We start from the raw sequence: 22,969 nt of genomic DNA, 5'->3' as shown, positions 1-22,969 counted from the left end.
ATATTTGTGTTTGAGTTCAATAGACAAAGACAGTAATGAAGCAGTTTTATATCAGATAATTTAACAAAAATCACAATACATAAGCTTTTTCAAACAAGCTAGCAAGTGCAAAACACAGTAGTAAAACATCAATTTATAATATATATAAACTTTTTTTAACGATAATTACACTTGTAGCTAAAATAAGTAATATAAAGTTATACTGAAATGCTCGTTAATATAACATATCCAAGGCTACCTCTTTGCCCCATACATCTTGTTTCATTTCTAACCAGAACTGATATAAAAACATCCTCTAAAGGCACAGGCAACTAGAAAATATCAGTTTACACATTTTATAATCTGAAGCTGAAGCAGTCAACACAAGTACATAACCAAATCCCATTTAAAGTGCAGGAGTTTGTACCACGTTGTTTAGGATTTAGATGCCATTTCTGTAGCCCCATCACAAGTGGGCCAAAGCAGAAAGGACGAGGGGCAACTAAGTCTCAGTGACAAACGACAGTATATGGCTACAGCACCTCGCTACCAAGGTCAATATTATTCCAACAATAAATACACAGACAGAAAAGCAGCAAGCTCAGTAAACATACATAACTCAGTCTGATACATTACTGGACATGAACACAACTCAATGTAGACTCCAAATGAGGCAAATAAACAAGCTTCAGCAGGAATCTGAACAGATGTTATAGCAATAGTAAAGAAAACAGATAATTGTCCCACTCTTGTGCTGAAAGGCATGCCTTTATGTGGTTAACTATTGATTATAAAGAAGCATACAGCCTCTTGGCAAAAGGCAAAAAATATTAAGGCAGAGGTTTGAAACAGTTTCCAAACCGCAGCAGAAATATTTTAGTTTATTCGTCGCAAACTATAATACAACTCATGGCAATTAACATTAAACAACATATAAACATTGAAATAGCAATAGGGCTGGGTACTGTTTAAAAGGAACAATATTTTAAAGTTTTTATGCTTACTGTGTGCTAAGAGGTTACTGTTAATAAGTAGGCAATGTGACCATACATGAATGATAAATAAATTGTATTAAATTGAATTTATGAACATTATAATTCTTATTTGTTATTCTTCATAATGAATACACAAAAAGGTACAGAAAAACATATTGTTCAAGTACCAGTACCAGGTAGTGTTCCAAGTAGTGGTGCCTGAAAAGCATGTAAGGTACCCAGCCCTATTTAGGAATAACATCTGATTAAGACCTTGGAGAACACTGGAGGATTCCCTTAACCATGGCCTTGTGTGTGACATCACAGTAGGAGCACAGGGCTCTTAGCTGGGCTGAGCTCCTTCTCTGTGTCCTGCAGAGACAGTTGGAGCTTAGTCCACAGTTGGGCGTCTCCACTGCTCAGAGCCTCCAGCAGAAGAGACGTCTGCTCCTGCAGCTGCTGCAGCTGGCTCTGCGTGTGCCGGTTCTCCTTGATCAGCTGCTTCGTCCGCATAGTGATCCCCAAAAGGCCCGACTTGCTGAGGATGTTGTAGGTATTGCTGAATCGTTTCAGTTTGTTGCAGTCATTGGCGGAGGGATCTTTGTCAGTGCTGACGGAGATGTCACTTAAGGCGGCCTGGAATTCCTGTGTGTAGGAGGACACAGAGCTGAACCCTGTGAGCGGTGTAGGAGCCTTGTCACATCCCTGTGGTTCAGTGACTGGAGCCTGGTTATTCACTGTTGTGTTATTCTGTTTCACTGAAGTCTGCAGTGTGGCCTGTGTGCTAGCAGCACTGTACATTCTGTGGCTGTGATGGTGCCTTCTCTGTCGCCCGTCATTTTCAGAAGACCCTCTTAGTCTGGAGGATCCCGCCCTTTTGTACAGATGCTCCCCTGGGTGTGGAGCGATTCTTGGATAAGACTTGAAAGGTGTGTAGCTTCTTGATTGTCGACCATTTTCACAACCTGCCTTTGGGGTGCTGTTGCTGCCATTCGATAGCATAGGCTGAAGAAGAACCACTTGTGACTGAGGCATCACTTCCATGGGAGAGGAAATGCCCCATTGCTTCTCTGATGTGGCAATGTTTGAAGGCTAGAGGGAAAAATATACGTATTTATATATATATATATTAAAATAAAATACATTCAGTCCTCACTGCCTAAGACCCCAGCACCTGCAGCTATTCAGAGAGCCCTTTTAGGCTTAAACCAGCTGAATTTAGAAGTTGAAACTGGCAACCCAACTGAGAGACTCTTTTGTTTTCTGAGAACTAGAACTAAAACACCTAATTATAACATCAATAACTTGGCCATCTGTAATTAAGAATAAATGAACAAGTTTGTAATGCCAGTGGGTTAATGTCACTTATTACAAGTGTATATAAAATATTGAGGCGAAAACCGGCCCAACAAGACACTTAACACAGCAACAAATTCAAATACAATGTGACAATCTGTTCAAGAAACCAAAAGAGGTATTACCTGTTTAAGAAGAAAGTTGTTCATAATTATCATCGGAGACACCCCAGCATAAGAGCTACCCATCAAAGCCACCTGCTGAGCAGCTGGATCCTGGTTCAGCACGGTCTGGCCATGTCTCCCTGACTCCTCTGTGTCTGTAAGCTCCACTGCACTCAGGTACTCTGAGCTCGCATCTGATGAGAGGAGAGAGGCAGCGCACAGTAACATAAGCGCAATAAAAACAGTAGCAGATGTAGATCCATATCTGTAGGTCGTCTGTAAACGGACACCATCAACCTGATGAACAGGATTCAGGTCAGGCCTCACACAGTATGAAGAAAATGTAAGCCCATATGAGCTACTCTATGAAAAAGAATGACGGAGATCTCTAGTTTTGATTAAATTGCTATTTGTTTGTTTTTTACTTTTGAAAAACACAAACTGTTGTGCTGAAAAACACAACTTTAAAAATTGGCACATGAGTGAGCAATACTAATCCATACATTAGTAGTAAGTTTGTCATTCTTACCAGAGAAGCCCGAGTCCCGCTCCATGTCAGACTTGGCTCCCAGGTGCGTTGCCATTGTAAAGGACGGTGTCCTGTGTCTGCCGCTGCCAATGCTCATTGTGGCTCCGTGCGGGAGGTCAGCGTTACAATACACCTGCGGGGAGGATTTTTAAGATCATACGCCTCTGTATGGACATTCACCGTAATACATAACATTAATTTAAATAAGATAATGATGCTACACAGCTTTACGGTCGTGCGCGTGATTTTTTCTGTTTGCAGCGATTCAGCGTTTTACGGTAACGAAAGACGGTACGAAAGTGCGCACAAATCATGAGATCAATTTTGGTATCAAAACAATATGAACCATTTAACACCTACTGTAATATGACGCCCATCACAAGCTTTTAGTTGTTTTGAGGAAGAACTAGCGATCGGTGAATGGTTACGCGAATTGTTTACTACCGAGCCCGTTAGCTAGCGTGTAGCACAGGATGCTATTTTAGTTTGGCAAATCAATCGCGCAGTTTTAAGCAGAACTTACCGACAGGAAAAGTCCTTAGGGCAGGATTTCTGCTTAAACAAGTCGTCAGATCTGCGACTAACTAGGTTTTTGCATCAAAATGATGTGTCGCCAGTTTCCCTGTTCGTTTTGCTGCTACGTTCACTTCGACCACAGACGCTGCGCTCTGCGGTGTAACTCTGCCCTGAATGGTGTCTGCCAGGGAAGCTACAGATTTTAAATTACAAACATGGGGTTTTTATTATACCTCAGTCCAAAATAAATATAAAATAATATAATATATTAAAATATCACTATATAAATTATAGTATAACTCCACTAAAAGAATATATACTGAACAGTGCATAAAAATAGTCCTACAAGACAAAGCTGGGGGCAATAACACCACCTTGTGGGCATCCGCTGGCTCGGCATGCCCTTCAGACTGTAAATATGGGCAGGCGTACTGAATTTAGTTTTTCAAAAGTGAATGGTTTAAATGTTTTAACTGGTAAAGGATTTTAGAGCTTATGTGTAAAAAATGTCAAATTTAGTAAAGCAAACATTCAATAGGAGTCATTTATTGATAGAAAATAAATAGCCCAACTTAATATTAAGAGAATAACATGTCTAATTTACACTGTAAATGTAATGTTCATTCAGTGCACATTGAACATCATAGTAAATGCCCAACAACTTACCAGAAAGGACCAGAAATGACTCACAAGTGTGCTTGTACAGTGATGTGATTGTGTATAGGATACAACAGACTAAGCACAAAAACACTCAAATTAAGCTATAAGCACAAATTATTCAGTATTCATATTTGGTTTAATTTTGCATTTATAACCCATTACTGTTCCATCATATTGGAAACATTCAACACTAGAGGGAGACATTTCATTACCGAACTTAACAACAGTGGGCTATGACATTATCAGTCAGTTATTGACTTGGTTTTGGGCAAAATAAAATAAACTAATGCGTAGCCTACTGGTCCACATATTTACATCCTTCAATAAATACAGTTAACAAGCCTTTAAATAAAAACAACAATTTACAATAAATGACTAATATAAAAAAAACAAGGCTTCAGTCCTTTTGGTTCAGAATTGCACTGGCTCCCATAGAAGTCCATCATTTCAGGTGTGTTACGCTGTGTTCCACTGTCCCAGCCCCAGAACATAACAGAGGCCGGCCCGCAGCAGGAGGGCCCTTGAGCAGAGCCCCACTGAGCCCTGGCATGGGACACCCTTTCATCAGTCACCGGGCTGGAAGTCTGCGCCCACAGGGGGGTCATGACAGGCACTGTAGTTACCTACGTGGAACCTGGCATCTTCAGAGAACAGAGAAAACAGAGGGGTCACTGGTAATTGGTTTCTTTCAAAGACTAGAATTTTGAAATGATGTCACAGTCTGAGCTATAGGGTACGAGGAGCTAGTATTACATTTTATTTTATTAGTAAGGAAAAACACATGGATCATTTGGAGAGTGGTGGAAAGAGTAGCCTTTGTATTCAAGTAAAAATACAGTTACGTGACTAATACTGTACTCATATGCAAATAAAAATAAAAGTACAAGCACTGCTGCCAAAACTGTATTCAAGTAAAAGTAAAAAGTAAGCATGAAACATACCACTCCAAGTACTAGTTACTTTTTATTGACCACAATCCACATATTCTTTGAGCTCTGGCCATTTAGAGTAGGCAATGCAGCGCCACCTGTTATGTGTGTTTTTCAGTGCAGAAAGGAACAGACATGTAGACTGGGACTTGTGCAATACTCAGTAACTTCTATGATTTATAATGCAACTAATTACAATTACATGGCTAGAATTTAACTCAATTACAAATACAGGTTTAAAATCTACAAAAAAAAACCCCAACACAATTACCCCCAAATCTACTCATTACAGTGGCATAAATATTTGTAATTATTTACTTTCAATCCCTGTATTTTAGTCCGCTTTTGTTTTCAGACCATGAGAAAAAAAAATCAGCTAAAAAAATTCTGTCCAATGTTTTGATGCAATCTGAAACCTAAACACTAACACTCATGATGAAACATTGAAATAATTACCTCTCGCATTCTTTGTTTTTCTGCCTTTCTTTTCTCTTTCGTCCTTTTCCTCGCTGCCTTTTCCTGGATTAGCAACGAAACACAAGATTAAAATGCACATAAAAAGGACAATATGATGCATCAGTGCAACAAAACAGAGATGATTCAGGTGTTTGTTTACCTTTGTACTTTCACCTCCGGCTTCCTGGTTCTGCAACAAAAACACATGAATCACCCCATTGCAATACAACATTTACATTTATTTTGGCTGGAAAAAAGCATGTGTATTGTATGTATGAAAAAAACATGTTCTTTTGCAACACTTTCTCTTTTTTGAAACGACAAATTAGCTACAAGGTGAAGCCTATTTGAATATGCACTATTTAACATCTTTGGTGGGGTCTCCATAGAAATCTAATTTTCTTGCCTAGAATGGATTTATTTTCATGTATGTGCAGTTGAGCCACTAGACCAAGTCAGATCTGTGGAGAGGAGACCCCATAAAGAGTAGATTTTTTCAAGATATTGTTGAGCAAAAAACAGCATTAATGAAATAAACACAAGATAGAAGAGTTTAATGACATACTTCACAATCCAACAATCCAAGCAATGCTAAAACATCCTCAAGCACAAGCAGGTACCAGACCCTCCATCAGAAAGTTACATGCACCTTACATATTGAATAAAGTCTATGTTTAAAGAATGAGATAGTGATATTGACTCCAGCAAAATGACAGATGTTTCTTACCTACATTCACATGTCTGATGCTCCACAAACATCATCTCAACATATTCTTGACCTGGGTGGGATGGTCTTATTTTCAACAGCTAGTATGACAGAACATTTACCATTAGTATATTAGTGCATGAAATACATTATATCTGTTTGACTGCACCTGCATTGTGACGTTGGAGGTGTGGGTGGGGTGGCACTCCAGGTTCTCATCTCCACAGCAGCCGGAGCACCTGACCAGAGGCACGCAGGCCGGGCTGTAGATGTACTCCACCTCTGACGGGTACTCGTGTACTACCTCCACTAACTTCTCTATGGTTCGACAGAAGCTCCGCCCCCACACCTCCTGAAACATCAGCACTGGCACAAACAGACATGAGCATTAGACCAGGGGCACAAACATTTTCATAAAGCCTTCATTTAAAAAGCCAGAGTTGTGGTTTGGGTGACTACAAAATCATGGAGACATGAGGCAAATTCTCATGTAAATGACTAATTTCTCAATTAAATTATAGTCCATTTTTTAATACATACTCATTGTATGATTTTTGGCAACCCAACCATGAGCTTGTTAACAGAACATATTCTGTATTATCTTAAAAATGTTTTGATCTTGGCCACAGCCCTTAATCACAAAATGCCCATATAATAGTCAAGTAATGCTATTTTGATCATTTTGTATTATGTTGTTACTATATTTTTTTTTATTATATTTATGTTTTTACAACTGAATGTTTTTGTCTTCATAACAAACAAGCGGAAGAAAGCTCCAAACAGGAAGTCTTTCCCTCACTGCACTGGAGCAGGAACAGAGCTGCCCAAACTGAACTTGTGGAATGGCCATGACCTCCAGAGGTCATCCAGAGGTCATCCAAAGGTCAGCTGGAGGAGTCTGGCCCTGCAGCTGTTTACAGAAGTGCACTAGAGGGAGGAAGAGTTGTAGAAGTAACTCCTCTGATGTTAGGGTCAAAGGGCCAGTTCATTAGCCACTAATAAGTTTGTGTGTGTTATCTGGTGCTGCGTGCCACTCCAATCAGACTGTTTCATATGTTACATTCTTTTATTTGATACTTTGAACTGGTGAAAAGGAGCATTTAGATGCTGCCCTTAGCACTTCAGGACAAATGTCCAGACATACACAGAGTAGTACTTTTTATTCACAGGTAGTACTTTTTATTCAAAACTCAGAGATTCAAGGATTTTACAATTGAATTTTAACGTCAAATAAGGAAACTTACCTTGTTGTGTGGTGTTAATGCTTGGCGAGGGTAGACTCTGCAAAAGACAGAGACTACGAATTAGATTTCAACATAAGAGGGGCTGAATACGCAGAATTGAAATAGTACAGTCATATAAAAACATTTTAAGTCCTTAAGCCAGCAACAAAGACAGACTGCAAATGGTCTCAAAACAACTGCTTAGTTTATGTATTCACCGTATTCTTGCTACAACATGGATAAAAGAAGAAACAACACGAGAACAAACATAAGTTTTACATATGCAACATAACAACGCCTCCGTGTGGTAACACAATGTAACTACATAGTGTCATACAGCCTGACAGTGAGCACTTTCTCATGCACATCTCATATCTCCAAGTGCCCTACTGTTTATGTTCAGACCTGCTGTTGTGGTGCACCATTCAATATTGAAGTTTGTTTTGTTGACTTTCCCATCATTACCATAAACAGTGTCACTGACCTAGGAACAGAAAACCGAGCCTGCCTGACGACGTTACAGGAAGGGGACTTTACATGGGGTGACACGTCCTGGGGCATAGGCGGGGAACGGACACGCTGCTTCCTTGGGCCTTTGGGTGCTCAGTTTCAGGTGGTTATATAATTACACAAAGACTGACAGGGATTTCCCATGCACTGATGGAAACATGGGCTGATTTAACACGAGTACGTCCTGCTGTAGTCCCGAGTGAGGAAAGTGAGGATGCGAGGTGTCAGCACTGTGCAGTGTGATGAAAGAGGAATGTCCTGCTCTGATGAGGAAGACACTCACACATACACACAATCACACACACATGCTGCGTTTACAAGCCTTTGGAGACAAGATGATCTTAACCATAACCTAGTATGGATATTTTTTTTTATCTAATATTTGTCTTACTGCAGAAGGTATTTGCCAATACATTATTTTAAAATCCATAGCAATGCCCACAAATTTATGTTTTCAGATTAACTTTTCAGTTTTATAAAAAAAATAATAACCACATGCATTTATGTGGGGTACAGATAGGCCGGTATCTGCACTTTATTGGCTATCAGCCTTAAATCAGTAGAGGCCAGTATTTTGATTGGCCCAACCAGCTGCCTAAGTATTCATTAAGAACATATCCATAAAGCACATTTGAACACTTTAGACACATTTTTGCACTACTCTCTTTGAACTTCACTGCTCACTCAGCCAGTGTGTAGTAAAACAAGGTCATGGGGGAGTTTGTATTAAATTCAAATTTGATTATTTGGGGAAAATTACCAAAGAGGTCATTGGCTGCTCTGTATTCCAAAAAATTCAGTATCCACATCAGGTCATCTAATCACTGACCTGTTCAAAAAGAATTGACACAGTAACACATAGAGTCTGAGCATCTTAAAAAGGATATTGGTGCCAACTATTGAATTAATTTTCAATATCCAATTGATTCTGATATCTGGTAAAACCCTTCGATCATCACATCACCGATAACCATGTTGGAACCATTTTATGGGCCACCCCAACCTTAACTATAGCCTCTAACCTTAACCCAAACCCTAACCATGGACCTACTCTAACCCACATATGAACTTTTAACCATGCTGTTGGTCTAATAATAAAGGATACATGGTATGAGGACCTGATTTCTTTGTCCCCATAAGGAATGCAGGTCCCCATGATGTGAGTGTGTATACAGATTTCAGCCTCCGCAATGTGATAAATATACACACACAGACTTTGGAGTAAGGTGCATACTGCTCAGTCCTACATGACACATTTCACTCTAACCAGTGTAAAATGTTCCAGGCAGTGCTTCAGACTCATTCCTCCCTATGACCTCTGTGATCTCACTTCAGCTGTTGTTTAGATAAGTCATGTTCAACACAGGACTTGGATGAGCTGTTTAAAGATTTTATTATTACCCAAACTATGACTGGACTTCAGCGCAGGTAAAGATAGAGAGAGATACTTTACTGATCCCGAGGGAAATTCAAGTTTAGCTGCAGCGACGCACTGTGCTTTTTGTCTTCTTTGTGTCTCAGTCAAAGGTCTCAGTCCAGTTTAACAGGATTGATCAAGTCGAGTCAGAAGATCTGGGTCAGGGCAGTTTGAGGAGAGGAATAATCCTCAGGACAAAACATCCCTCCGCTGTGTCCTGCAGGCTGGATATCACAGCAGAGTCCAAGGGGAACCAGGTGAACACAACAGGAAAGCCCTTCTAATCCAAAGTATCTAATTACAAATACTCATATTACTGTAACTGAGTACATTTGTGGGTGATTGCACTTTTTTGAATACATTTACAAACATCCACTTATAACTGAGTGTAGTTCTAGTACAGTTCTAGTGTACAGCACCACAAAGCACAGTTGTCTCAGTGCTGTTTCTGTTCTTTTCTAAACACACATAACTCACCAGCTCTGATTGGAGAGAACTGAGAGAATATACGAAACGTGAATTATGGTTTAAACAACTTTGTAAAGCTTTACACTGTTTATCAGGGTCTGTATAAAATGTACTACTAAAATGTGCTACTAAAACAGCAACAGTGCTGAGTCAGTAATTCAGTTTAGTTTTAGCTATGTAGCAGAGTGGGCGTGGATAAGGAATAAACTGGTCATCGTCTGGTTAGTCACTGAATGGTAGGAATAAAGCAAAGTAAAAGAAAAAAGCATAACAAAGATAAGCACATAGCCTCACCTGACTCACAGGATTTACAGTCAAATAACATCAATCAGTGTTAGTAAAAGGGGAAAGCAGGGGTGGGGGGCTTTCTACAGAAATGGTATGTGTCCAACAGAAACATACATTTCTCAAAATCTAAATGCATCATTTCCTCAGTTCATCTATGATCTGTCCTCACTGTTGCTTTAAAAACTGTAAAAAAAATAAATAAAATGAAAATCTCATGGTATTTAGATCTTAAATTAGCATGTTGTTTTCAAGCAGGGTTTGAATGATGGTTAAGTAAAGGTTTGTAGAGTATTTGTAGAGCTGCGGTGCATGTGTGGGTCCTGCCTCTCTGTCCAGCTCAAGTGTGTCATGTTTAACCCCGGCCTGCCTCTTTCTGTCACAGAGCAGCTCAGGCAGGAGAACAACAAGTGCAGCTCACAACCTTTACTGAAAAAACTCTGCTGTTTATGGCAGCAAACACACTGTAAACATGACATACCCTTGCATCGATCACTCAAACCTGAACAATCACGTTCAGTACAAATTTTAAGTTTAGTAAATGTGGTCCAAGTATATAGGCAACTGTGTTTGAACAGTTTTATTTTTGCCCCAGAGTATCTTGGCAGAGTTCTGGGAAAGCCCTTTTCAGTCTTCTCAGATGCAATCAGACTGACTGGCAACATGCCACTGTTTTCTAAAGGTCTCCTCTATGTATAGTCACTCAAATTAGTCCCTGTTTCTGATTTTATAAAATTGTAAGCATATTACAAGTATATTTTCAGTGAGACGATGATGCACTACTATTTGACTCTGAAGACATATTACTGTAGCCTGACTCATCAGCCGGTTTCACTTCATGGAAACCGTCTGACCTCACAGCATTAGAATTCGTTCACTCGACGGTAGGTGGGTACTTTTTAATTTGACCAATCGCTGCTATTTGGTCGTAACGTATGTATTGCGCTTGTAACGGTGCTAACTAAGCTTTTCTTAAATCCTGGAAGAAGAGGGGCAATAACGTCTTTCCCTTTGATAAAATTCACCAAACATTCTCTTTGTTCCGGCCTTAAATCCTCTGTCTCGGGAATCCTTGCCAACACAGAATGTATGGCTCTTCGCTGATTGGCTGATGCCCGGACTCGCACTTCCAGGGTTCTTGCAAACCATCTAGTGTATTCCGATTCCTGACCTAGTCACTGGAGAGAAATGAAATTGAGCAGAGGCACTATGTGGCACCAGCCTGGCTAATAGTACAGCCCATGTGCACCACAATACTGTTCACAAAAGACTGAGTTCCTGGACAACAACCTGTCTTATTTGCCCATTTGGGACAATGCATTTTAATGAACACACATGATGATGACAATGGTCCAGGCCTTTCCCCGTGTTGTGTACACAGTGACACAGTGAGGTGGTCCGGGAAGGGGGCTCAGGTCTAATGGATCTAACTGGAACTAAACACAAGCAGAAGAGCAGAGCAGGAGGTCAGTTTGTCACCACAGACTCCTTCACACCACTGGATAATACATGTGTCATAGTTTATTGTTATTAATGGGTTTGTTTAGTATTTGACCATATTTGGAATCAAGCCTTTTTCCTGTCCTAAAATGACTTACCTGTGATATGCTGAGTGACAGCAGCATGCAGCAACATTCAGAAATTGTTCACATCTAGCCAGATATTTTCTTTTGCTGAAATCACGTGTCCTTTATAAGTCATGTTTCAACAATATCTCTAACCAGATTTTCTAAGTGAAAAAGTGTCTCTGTTTTGAATGTGTTGATGTCCCAGTGACTTAATGAATAAACAAAATAAACCAAGTGCAGTGTGACTTCCATGATGCATTCAATTTCAAACATGTGTGTGTTCTATATTATAATCATTTCTTTTCCTGCACAGCCTGAGAGTATGTAGTACAGTCCTTTTAACTGGACAAAGTGGATGTTGATTTAGATAAGTGTCATTTCCTCATGAGCTCGTGAATTCTTGTCCAAATGTCCCCCTAAAGACAGGCTCACCCCCCCACACCACAGCATCCACACACAAGCACACACACACACACATGCACACACATACACCACAGCATCCACACACAGATAAGACTGGCTGCTGCTAATTGTGCTCTCCATTACAGTAAACGCTGTTGTGTCCACTGCTGTAATGGCCTCCAGATGGCAGATTAAAGCCCTGCTGTGTCCACCATGCTGCCCCCAGCTCCAGGAAGAGGAGAAATCCATATTTCCTGATGTAGATTGGGGCTGTCCCCTGGGCTGGGGAATTACAACTGCAGACAAATACCACAACAAGCACACAGCAGGCCTATCATTTACTGGGTCAGCAATAGGGCGCGTACATACAACACAGGCCAATACTACAGAGAGACATGGAAGAGGCTCTGAGGAGCAAAGCTCACAGCAAATGAACTGTCAGCTAAATCAAAGAAATCAACACTACATTAAGCAAGAACTTAACCACAACACAGGTCAATACTGGAGAGAAACACTGAAGAGGCTCTGAGGAGGAGACATGGAGCTCAGAGCAAATGAACTGTCAGCTAAATCAAAGAAAATTTAAATGCATCCATTCAAAATCAAGTACCTTTCCAGAAATCACATTTCCTGACAAGATAGGACAAGATAGAAAGGTCTTGCAAATGGGCACAAGAAAACTGTGAAGAAACCGCAGACTCAAAGTTATACTTAATCCCTTCTTACAATCCCATAATTACTCCCATCTTCTTAACATTCAACTGTGTATCAGAGTATCCTACACCTGATCTGATTTCCAAGTCATCTCCACTGGTTATTCCAAATATAAACTGGTGTGTCACTGTATTAAAAAGTCAAACTCAATACTAATTCTGAATTGAGGGTTGCACCGATCCCACTTTTTTCAGCTTTGATTCTGATGCTTTGACTTTAAATATCTGCCAATACCCAATTGTACCTGAGGGAACAAATATGGTACTTTCTTTTAAAGTTCAGCTTCTACACAACTAAGAACTAAAGTATCTTTGACTAAGAGCACAGAGGGAGTAGGGTGGGAATGGGATACAGATATTTCATATCATCACTATGTGTATATAAATGCATTGTTTTATGCTGTTTGTGTATTTTGTGTTTTGTCTTTCTCAGGGAAAGTTGATGGAAATGAGCTCCGAGAACTATAGTCTGGTACAAAGCATCTCTTCAGTGTTTCTTTGATTAATGCTCCTGTGCCTGGTCCCTGTAAAATAAACGAAATAATCTAAACAAGAGATACAATTGTGTTCTATTTATCCTTCAGATAACTACAGAACAAGTTTGTATGAATAAAACATTGTGAGAGTAGGCTAAAATCTGCCTATAAATAGTCTTATTACATCCATTTAAAGGCCAAACCAAGATATGAGTGCGGATATTTGATACCAGTATCGGTATCAATGCACCCATAACTCCAACACCACGATGATAATAAAAAAACACTTTTTATTTAGATAAATGTGAATGCTTTTCAAATTTTTTCACATTTATATTACCATGTGACATGTGTAGTTCCTCAATTGTTCAGGTACATTCTAAAACTTTTCAGGAAAGGTTCATTTTTGTCCTGCGAGTGTGATTTTTTTAAACTTCAGTATTATTAACCCAAAAAACATGCACCATAGGTGCAATCCTCCAACTAAGATAGTCCTCACCAAGCCTCGCAACAAGATCATGAAGATGGGTCCCCGACTGCGCCCACTGATACTGAGCAGATGGCACACAGCAGCACTGAAGGATGGGTCAAACACAGAGGACAGATTTCAAATAATGTGTACCAACTTGTTCAAATGAGTATCTAGTTTCGACACTAGTTTTAATATTGATTAGTATCTGATTTCTGATACTTTTGACAAGTCTAATAAAGAGTAGCATAAAGTCTCTCAGTCTCAATGAGAGTTACAGTGTTGAGAAACTGAGTAAGTTATTTATTAGGGAAAGGTTTCATTACAAAAACGATGTCTATTTTGGAACAATTGTTTCTTTTGAGTAATTACAGTAAAATACATTTGGCTTTTGAGAACATTATTATACACCGAGTAAACTGCAAGCCTCTAACGATGCTTTAAAACTGTAATTTATGTGTTTTTTGCAAATGAACTCTTGTTTAAGGTAAGACTGATTAGAAACAAATCAGTTGGCCAGTGTGAAACAAGGAGAACAGAACACTTTATTGACGCAGGATTTCATTTCAAAATTTACTGCACCCTGTAAACAACTATTTGGTTTCCACACATTAAAAGTAACAGGATCTGCACACCCTGCCCATGTTCTGAATCACACTCCAAAGCTCTCCTCATTATTCTCATTACCTCCCTCTGATTTGGACCAGACGCCTGCCTATGCTGCAGGTCAGGCCCATGATGTAACTTTGTGTAAGTTTAAAGCCTCTCTTTCAATAACAATAACATCATAATAATTCAGATCACGGCTCGAAGTGATTTCAAAGGGAGGGAAAACACATGTAGAGCGGCTATTGGCACCGCTTGGCCAATTCTTCTGGATAAACGCAGACATCCGAGTGCACCGCAGAGGGAGAGGAGCCAGAAATACTGAGAGGAGAGGGTAAAGTGAAGTGAACTGGCTGACCGGCGCCCACTGTTATGTCATGATGTTATGTAGTGGCATTGGCCCTCTTCAAACCATGCATCATCATCTCTAATTTGGAAACAACCAACATTTATTTATTTATTTGCATCTAGATTCTACCTTCTCCATACAAAGGATACATGCAGGTGTAACAGCTGGAGTGGTTTCAGTCTAAGACTGGGCTATATGTCCAAAAAGTAAATTCTCGACTTTTTGTTGCACGTGGGTGATTTTTGATTCTAATTTATCTTAATTGAAGTCACTGTTGGCTGTCTTTCAAACATTCTTGTTATGTCCCAGTAGTTAGGCAATTGTAGACTGCCTTCAATTACATTTGTAGGTCAATTAAATTTTATAGCTGCATTCTCTATCGCCAACAAGGGCTGAGCAATATGGGGGGAAAAAAATATATTTAAGAGTTTTTTTCCCCCCAATTTATTAAGATTTTTGATTCAACAGTCACTATAGTTGGTGTAATTTCTGTATCTTGGATTATAATGATAAGAGAGAAGAGGAACAGGAACAGAGGAAGAGGGAAGGAGACGCTGGATTTTAAGTCAGATTGTGCAGATTTAGATTCAGAGCTTTCTCCTAAACAACAGAGCGGTGACTCCTCTTCAACACCACATGCTCTTACTGGCACATGATTGGCTGCAGACCTGGTGTTTAAAATGTACTTGTCTTATCTTCGAGAACAATGAAAGAAGTTTAGATCACAATCTAGCATTAATTTTCTATTTTTGGCACAACTCTAGGCCCAACCCAAGGCCTCTATCTCTATCCAGTCTATGTGTGATGCTGTTTTTTCTCTCTGTGTCCCCTGCTCAGAAAAATGTTCCGCTAATAAAAAAGTAGGAGTAAACTTTTTTCACAATAAACATCAATTTCACAAATGTGTAATTTTTCATTTAGTATATAATTAAAAACACTGATTCATCTAATTCATGTGTTCGATTGCCCAACCCTATTTCAGTCCCAATTCACCTTGGAAAGAAGTGAAAGAAAAAAAAACAGCCAGCGCCCACCCACTACACATCCTAATTATGTCATACAACAAAAGGCACTGTACCACAAAATGTTGCGAAAAATTGCCATAAAACTGTGCACGAAAGGAAAAAAAAAAAAAAAAGTTCAAGGTGTTTACATTTGGATTGGACAAAAAGAGTTAAAGGTCGATGACTTGCACTTATTTGAGGCCACAAAGAAGTGCTACAATAACATTAAAATATTCAATAAAGTTAATAAAAATGGTGAAGTAAAGATTGTACAAACTGAAACCCAAAATATATTTATTTGGTTCATTCAAATGTATTCAATTATGTCAAAATCTCGTCTTGTCTCTTTCTCGTGTGAAAACTGGGGAACTGTGCCTCATCCCACCCTAGAACACACCTATTTTTGTAAACATGCATTCAGTTTTGATTTGGACATTGATAATATAAGTTGCAGATGTATTGGCTGAGATTATGTACTAGTATTTTCAAGAGTGAACAAACAGAACTAAACTCAAAAGACAGTGATATCTGATAGTGGTAGATCTGTTTTCTCACTTGTGCTGGTTTGGTTCTGGTTTGGGCCCAGTTAAATCATGTTTGTAGACTTCGTTTGGTTCTGTTCTAGTCATAGTTTAATTTCTAGTTTAGTCCCAGTTTTACCTGTTATAAAGTGTATTAACAGGTAAATAGTGAAATGGGCATGGTACCGAGTAGCTACACTGACATTCTAATATCATTACTTCATAAACTGATTTGGCTCGATAAAATTTGCAGATGGAAATGCAGTCTTCCAAAGCAGATTACTCACTGACAATTGCAGCTACTGGCAATGCCCCAGAACTATTAGATCACATGAGACAGAGAGGCTGGCCACAACTGTATTCAATTATGATGACAACACCCTCTGCTCACTGCACGACTCACAGCTGGACACACACAGGAAATCACCACACACTTCTATTTGTGTATTAGTCAAGTATACACGACATATTTACTCCACTTTCACCACATCACCACTTCAACTGTGATTATATTTTCTTTGGCTGATTTGTTTTTCAATAGGGATGCACCAATACTGACACTGGTATCGAAAATTGGTGCTGATACTGAAACATTTGCTACAGGTTCAGCTGATATCTGGATTGGACATAAAAACTGATGTAATAAGACTAATTATTAGGGATGTAACGATATCCAAATCACTTGATATGATATTCTTACGATATACTTCTCACAGTAAGATATTTATTGGGATATTTTGTGGAGGTACAAATTGTCTGAGTCTGTCTTGAGTCTGCTACTTTTCTCTCATCATAATCCAAATAATTAAGATTAAAAGTGCTTCATAACAGTGATTTTCAGCATGTGGATTGGACTGAAACAGAGCAAAGGATCATGGTCTATGTAGTTCTCACTATTTTTTAGGTCTTACTGCACAAACACAATGAATTTAAGTGAAGAGACTTGAGATTCGATATATTGTGACGGCCCACTATATTATTGTGAGACTTTTGACAATACAATATCACAATATTTCAATTATTGTTAGATTACTGGTTGTAGCTGGCCCAGAAAATCTCATAATATTTGAATTTTTATTTACACAAAGTTGTTCTGTAGTGACTTGACAAATAAAAGCTACATAATATATTTGGTAATAATCAGTCTGGGCCTTTTTTAAATGTCAGATGCCCTATTTGCGTCAACCAGCCATGGTCAATGGACTTCAGTGTCTTGTGACATTTATGGGATGACTAAAACAGTCACAGATAGAGACGTCATATTCAAATTATTTTCAGGATACCCGCTGCTCATAGTTCTTGGGTTGTCAGATGTGTTTTAGATAATCCTCATGTGATCTGATGATGAGGTTACAAAGTTCCAGGAACACAAAAAAGACAGACAGACACACACAGATAGGAAAAGAAAGTGGGAGGAAGGCAGAGAGAGAGAGAGAGAGAGAGAGAGAGAGAGAGAGAGAGAGAGAGAGAGAGAGAGAGAGGGAGAGATGCCAGCTAAGGAAACAAGAGCTGAAACTAACCCCGCATCTAAGTGAAGGTGTCGTAGGAACTGTGTCGCAGGGAACAGTTCCAGCACAAAGTGTGTCAGACACCACACAGACACACAGACAGGCTCTGTGTACTCTGTATATACTATTACTGCTCCTGTCTGACAGAGCACCGGGCAGCACAATAACTCACCCTCAGTATGACAAGAATACAGGCCAAGTGAAGTCTATGGAACTTTTACTTGTTTGCACGAATCGAGTTCAAACTAGAGACTTGAATTTACAACATTTTGACAAGATCCAAGCTCAAGATCTGGAGAAGGGGAAAAAAATCAATTGTGATAATATCTTATCTTTACAGGGATACTTGCTTTCTGGAGCAGGGTCTGCCACCTGTTTGTTGCCATGGAGATGTTATTGCTTTGTCTGGAATGTTACCCAGTATGGCATTAAACCTATCAATAGGCCTATTCAAGAAGACAAGTTGCAGTGGAGTTGCAGGTCAGGTTTGTGGAAAGTTATTCACAGTAACAAAACATGTTTTCTGCAAACACTTTTAAATAAATGTGAGAGTTTCATGCCATATTGTGGAACATTACCATAACAATAACATCTTCAGGTTACATTTTTGCCTCTCAATGTTTGTGATGTCAAAATAGGAATGATTTCGTCAAACGATATTGTGTATTAAACTTTTCTATTCTATTCTGAGAAAGACTTCGCTGCTTCATTGTATAGACCCAATTATCTGTATTCAAAGCAAGTTATTTCCTGCATGCACATTTAGTAATGCATACCAACTGTATACAATTGGCACTTGAGCTGCCCTTGGGCCAGACATCGAACGTGTCTGTACTTACAAGTCTTTCACACTTGATAATAGAAATTCTCTGGTAGCATTGGGTTATTCTGTGTAGCCTACCTCTGTGCCTCCTCAATGGAAATGTACAGGGAGAAAGCTGATCCAAGAGGCTGTGCAGTGGATGCGTCTGTAATTATGGGCTTAGTGAGGTTAGCCAAAAGTAACCGTGAGTCAGCAGCAGCATCACAGGCGAGCACGTTTCATATGTCGAACGCACCTCAGGGTCAACCCATGCTTCTAAACTTCTAAGCACGTTTCTAAACTTTTTAATCAAACAACGACTTCAAGTATTTCTTGTGATAAAAGTAAAACACTGGTACGTTCAACTGGCAGAACTCGCGTTTCCCTGTGAAATGCGACTTTACCTGCGCAGGTGTGAGGAGCAGAAAGAGCGCCACCGCAGTCCCGATCAGCAAACCCACATTCATTTCGCGCGCTCTCTCTCCACGCAGATGCACAACGAGGTGTAATAATCACTGAAGTCAGCACAAGTTCAACACAAGTTCTCCCCAGAGTTGCCAAAGATGCTGAGTGGTAAGATCCAAGTTACCCGGGTTTGGAGCTACGTGACTGCGCTCCGTGTCCGTGCGTAACTTGACGACCTCTGATGTGATTAGAAGTGAATACGGACCTAGGGAAGACTCCAGGGAAAGTTCTGCTGCAGCCTCCGTAAACTCAAACTCAAGAGTGGGGACTTATTCAGCGCGCTTCAAAATAAAACACACTGTAGAGTTGTGCGCAAAAGTGGTGCCAAGTGATAATCCAGTCTGAGAAATGCAAAAACAAACTTCAGCTTAAACTCCCCGGGTTGAAGTCGGGCGCACTTGTCTGTAATCGTCCCGCAGCACCTTTTCACGGACTGCCGGCTCAGCCCCTCCCCCTTCCCCCTCTTCCTCACTGATGAGATGGGCTCTTTAGGCTCCGCTGGGAATTTACGCCATGTTGTAAATAGTTATCACTGTATAGAGCGTGTTTTATTTATACCTCCATACAGTGAACACTATGTGATTTACACGGCTATATATATACCTGGTGCGTTAAAGCTCCGTGCCGCTGTGCCAGAGATACGTAGCGGAGTTTTTAGGCCTATTGTCACGTGGTTTGCGGCGCTGGCTCGGCTCCTGGTTGCCCTGAGAGGACTGGACTATGTAGTCAGCAGCAGAGACAGACAGAGAGAGATTCCGTGAGTGTTGACACAGTTAATCTTGTGGCGTGTTTGCAGAAAGCCAGAACCTAAGGATTCTTTGTGACTTCCACACATTCCACCCGCAGAGCCATAAGAGCCCGGTGCACAGGCCTATTGTGTGGGGAACACTCAGGAGAGGGCGATCCTAAATATCTCAGGCACTTGAGCTGGTAGCATGGCATCCCCCACCGGTATTTACCAGTGCAGTCTGAGTTGTAAACGTTCATTTAAAGGTGCACTGCGTACATTTTCTTGCAACATGCTAGTCTCTATGTAGATGTAGCCTACTTAAAGGTGCACAATGTAACTTTTTGGTTGGGGGGCCTGTCACATTAAACAGATCTCCTTGACATTTATTCTATTACAGGTGGTTTTATTGCTCAAAAGCGCGGTTGCGTCTACACAGATCTGACCTGTAACTTGACCTGGTGTGGTGGGTTTAATCCTGACATTAACCATCGGCGGTGTAGTGGGATTTTTTTAAGTGGGGGTAAGTGATTCCATCACTGATGTGATGAATCTCGACCACCCCCACCCCCATTCACCCCCACCCCAAAAGCTGTGCACTCAACTTGACATGCCAAAATACACACAGGTGTCATACATATTGTTTATTTAAAAAAAAAAAAAAAAACTCACTTTCAGCACAAACATAAAGAGAGAGCAAGAGAGAGAACCCCGAACCCACAGAGCAGGGTGTCCACAAAGCTAGATCGGGCAACTGCAGTGCCCCTGTACCAGTCCTTTTACCTGCAGTCAATAGACAGTCCCGGTCCGTCCTGACAGTCAGTCCTGGTTCAGTTCTGGTTTAGTCCTGGTTTAATCCTGTTTTAGTCCTGTTTCAGTTCTGGTTCAGTTCTGTGATCAGTCCTGGTCCAATCATGTCTCAAGTCACTATAGGACAGTAGTGCAGATATTATGAGCCTATGCAGTTTGTTTTCACCATTGCCAATAGCTCCGGTTTGACATTTAAGTTGTAGCTATTTTATATTTGTTATTTTTTTATATCTCACGTTGGGAGAAGTGGGTGGACCCTGTACCCTTGTGCACCACGCCCACTACATCCCTGGTGTCCATAAAGATAGAAAGTTTTAATGCTGTGTAATAATACTGTGAAGCATTTTGGCAGTGAAATCTCCATGGAGAAAAGCAACATCTTCCATCAGAAAAGTTACACAATGCACTTTTAGTGGTTCAGACTGGAATGTTTCGCACAAAGACATTAAACTTATCTGTCTCCACGGAGGCAAGCAGGCCAAGGTACAGATCAGCTCGGTGGAGAGGCGGGGCTGCTCACACAAGACCGGAATGCACATCAATACAGTCACATCTAATGAAACAAGGGCTGAACAGACTTTTAATGCCATACAGTAGAACATACCATGCAAAGCAATAGCATCTCAATAAAGAAAAAAAGTCCTCCACCAAAAGTCACATAATGCACCATTAAATCTGATTGCATTGTTTTAATACTAAACTAAAAACCTAACTAAATTTACATTATTGGTCAGTTCTAACCAAACACTCTTGCAAAATAAAGCTGCACTTTGTAACTTTTCTGGTGGAGCGTCTGCCACATGTTTCCATGTGCTTTACAGTTTGGTATTTAACATATCTGATTATCTCCATGGAGTCAAGCAAGTGACCTCAAAGGCAAAGTTACATGTCAGATTTGTGAAAAGGTGACCCCACTCACAGTAAGAATGCATGTTTTTCAAGATAGGCTATTTTGGGCTACCCTGATTCTTCAGCCGGTTTCACTTCATGGAAACTGTCTGACCTCGCAGCATTAGGATTTGTTCGCTCGACGGTAGACGGGTACTTTTTTATTTAACCAATCGCTGCTATTTGGTCATGATGTATGTAATGCGTCAAATCCCCTTCCCCTTGATAAAATTCACCAAACATTCTCTTTGTTCCGGCTTTAAATTATCGATCTCAGGAATCGTTGTCATCCCAGAATGTATGGCTTCGTCTACATCCATCTCGACCGCTTTGTTTACTGTTGTGCTGTACCACAAAAGGGACCCAGACAGGTGCTTGAGTTTGACGTCATGACTTCACAGCTCTTTGCTGATTGGCTGGTGCGTGGTCTTCAATTTCCGGGGTTCTTGCAAATCATCTAGTGTATGTTGATTCCTGATCTAATTGCTAGATAGGCGCCACCTAATGCCTTTACTAGTATTAATTCCCTTAACAATTACAGTCTGTATCAGACCAAAATGCAAATGCAAGAGCTTTATTTGTTATTATAGAACAAAATAATGTTGAGGTGATGGACAGTTAGGTCTGAGCCAAAACTGAAAAGACCCCCACCCAGTGTGGGAACTGAACCCAGAACCTTCTTGTTTTGCGACTGTCTTTTGTCAAATTTCACTGTAAGGGCACCAATATCTCATCAACAATATCTGATGAAGAGATAACCTGACGTGTTCATTTGTATGTGATCATAATGTTATGGCTGTTCAGTTTTGTCAGTATTTTCCATACAGTGTAAATTATGTTGTTGTGACTTAGTTGTTTTGTTTTACAGTGTCAGTCAGGCCCTGCTGCTGCACCATCTGCTCTGAATCCACACAAGCTCAGTTTGAATGTTGTTTAAGGTGCATCGCTGATTCTCACTAATGAGAACATTTAGAATATTTGTACTGTAAACACATAATAATTATACAAGCATACTGGCTCATTTTGGAGAGGGGACTAGCCCACAGCATCTTATATAATGAGGAATGCACCAAGTTCAAATTTAAGGGAGGCTGTTAGTTGCTGTGGGCCCATTTGCAACATAGTGTATTTAATATTATGGCTGGGATTCAATAGCCTGATTCATCAGTCAGTTTCACTTTGTGGAAGCCGTCTAAACCCACACCATTAGGATTCGTTCGCTCGACAGTAGGCGGGTACTTTTTTTATTTAATCAATCGCTGATATTTGGTCGTATGCAATGCATCGCTATCGGGGCTAACTGGTACATTAAGCTTTTCCCAAATCCCGTAGGAAGAAGCGCAGTAAAATTTTTCTCCATGATAAAATTCATCAAACATTCTCTTTGTTCAGGCTTTAAATCTTCGATCTCGGGAATCATTCCCAACACAGAATGTATGGCTTCGTCTACATCCATCTCGACCTCTTTGTTTACAGTTGTGCTGTACCACAAAAGGTACCCAGACAGGTGTTTGAGTTTGACGTCATGGCTTCACAGCTCTTCGCAGAT

At 40.1% G+C, this 22,969-nt stretch overlaps 2 protein-coding genes across 2 annotated transcripts; both read right to left on the bottom strand.

The window, feature by feature from the left end:
- Window positions 1-32: 32 nt before the first annotated feature.
- Window positions 33-3,622, bottom strand: cipca (CLOCK-interacting pacemaker a). Its single transcript, XM_020919734.2, has 4 exons — window positions 3,466-3,622; window positions 2,943-3,075; window positions 2,435-2,607; window positions 33-2,045 (listed from the first exon to the last, which is right to left on the bottom strand). Exons 2-4 carry the CDS (start codon window positions 3,037-3,039, stop codon window positions 1,275-1,277), a joined length of 1,041 nt encoding a protein of 346 aa, XP_020775393.1. The 5' UTR covers window positions 3,040-3,075; window positions 3,466-3,622; the 3' UTR covers window positions 33-1,274.
- A 502-nt stretch (window positions 3,623-4,124) lies between these two features.
- pgfb (placental growth factor b) lies at window positions 4,125-19,380 on the bottom strand. The gene is made up of 7 exons (XM_020919738.2): window positions 18,935-19,380; window positions 7,454-7,490; window positions 6,379-6,575; window positions 6,231-6,310; window positions 5,664-5,693; window positions 5,504-5,566; window positions 4,125-4,759 (listed from the first exon to the last, which is right to left on the bottom strand). Exons 1-7 carry the CDS (start codon window positions 18,995-18,997, stop codon window positions 4,738-4,740), a joined length of 492 nt encoding a protein of 163 aa, XP_020775397.1. The 5' UTR covers window positions 18,998-19,380; the 3' UTR covers window positions 4,125-4,737.
- Between the last annotated feature and the right edge of the window lie 3,589 nt (window positions 19,381-22,969).

The sequence above is a fragment of the Boleophthalmus pectinirostris genome, unplaced genomic scaffold, assembly GCF_026225935.1.
Source record: "Boleophthalmus pectinirostris isolate CB_2022bp ecotype Guang Dong unplaced genomic scaffold, ASM2622593v1 HiC_scaffold_10, whole genome shotgun sequence".
NCBI classification, from domain to species: domain Eukaryota; kingdom Metazoa; phylum Chordata; class Actinopteri; order Gobiiformes; family Gobiidae; genus Boleophthalmus; species Boleophthalmus pectinirostris.
Note: the sequence above shows the minus strand (reverse complement) of the source record. Positions and strands in the feature narration are given on the sequence as shown.

What these genes read in the sequence shown, in the direction of transcription:
- cipca (XM_020919734.2), bottom strand. Translation starts at nt 3,039, where the DNA reads ATGAGCATTGGCAGCGGCAGACACAGGACACCGTCCTTTACAATGGCA. An exon ending in GCGGGACTCGGGCTTCTCTG is followed by an intron (nt 2,608 to 2,942) that starts GTAAGAATGACA and finishes TCCTCTCATCAG; the next exon opens with ATGCGAGCTCAGAGTACCTG. An exon ending in ACAACTTTCTTCTTAAACAG is followed by an intron (nt 2,046 to 2,434) that starts GTAATACCTCTT and finishes TTTTCCCTCTAG; the next exon opens with CCTTCAAACATTGCCACATC.
- pgfb (XM_020919738.2), bottom strand. Translation starts at nt 18,997, where the DNA reads ATGAATGTGGGTTTGCTGATCGGGACTGCGGTGGCGCTCTTTCTGCTC. An exon ending in CATTAACACCACACAACAAG is followed by an intron (nt 6,576 to 7,453) that starts GTAAGTTTCCTT and finishes TGTTTGTGCCAG; the next exon opens with TGCTGATGTTTCAGGAGGTG. An exon ending in CATCAGACATGTGAATGTAG is followed by an intron (nt 5,694 to 6,230) that starts GTAAGAAACATC and finishes TTTTTGTTGCAG; the next exon opens with AACCAGGAAGCCGGAGGTGA.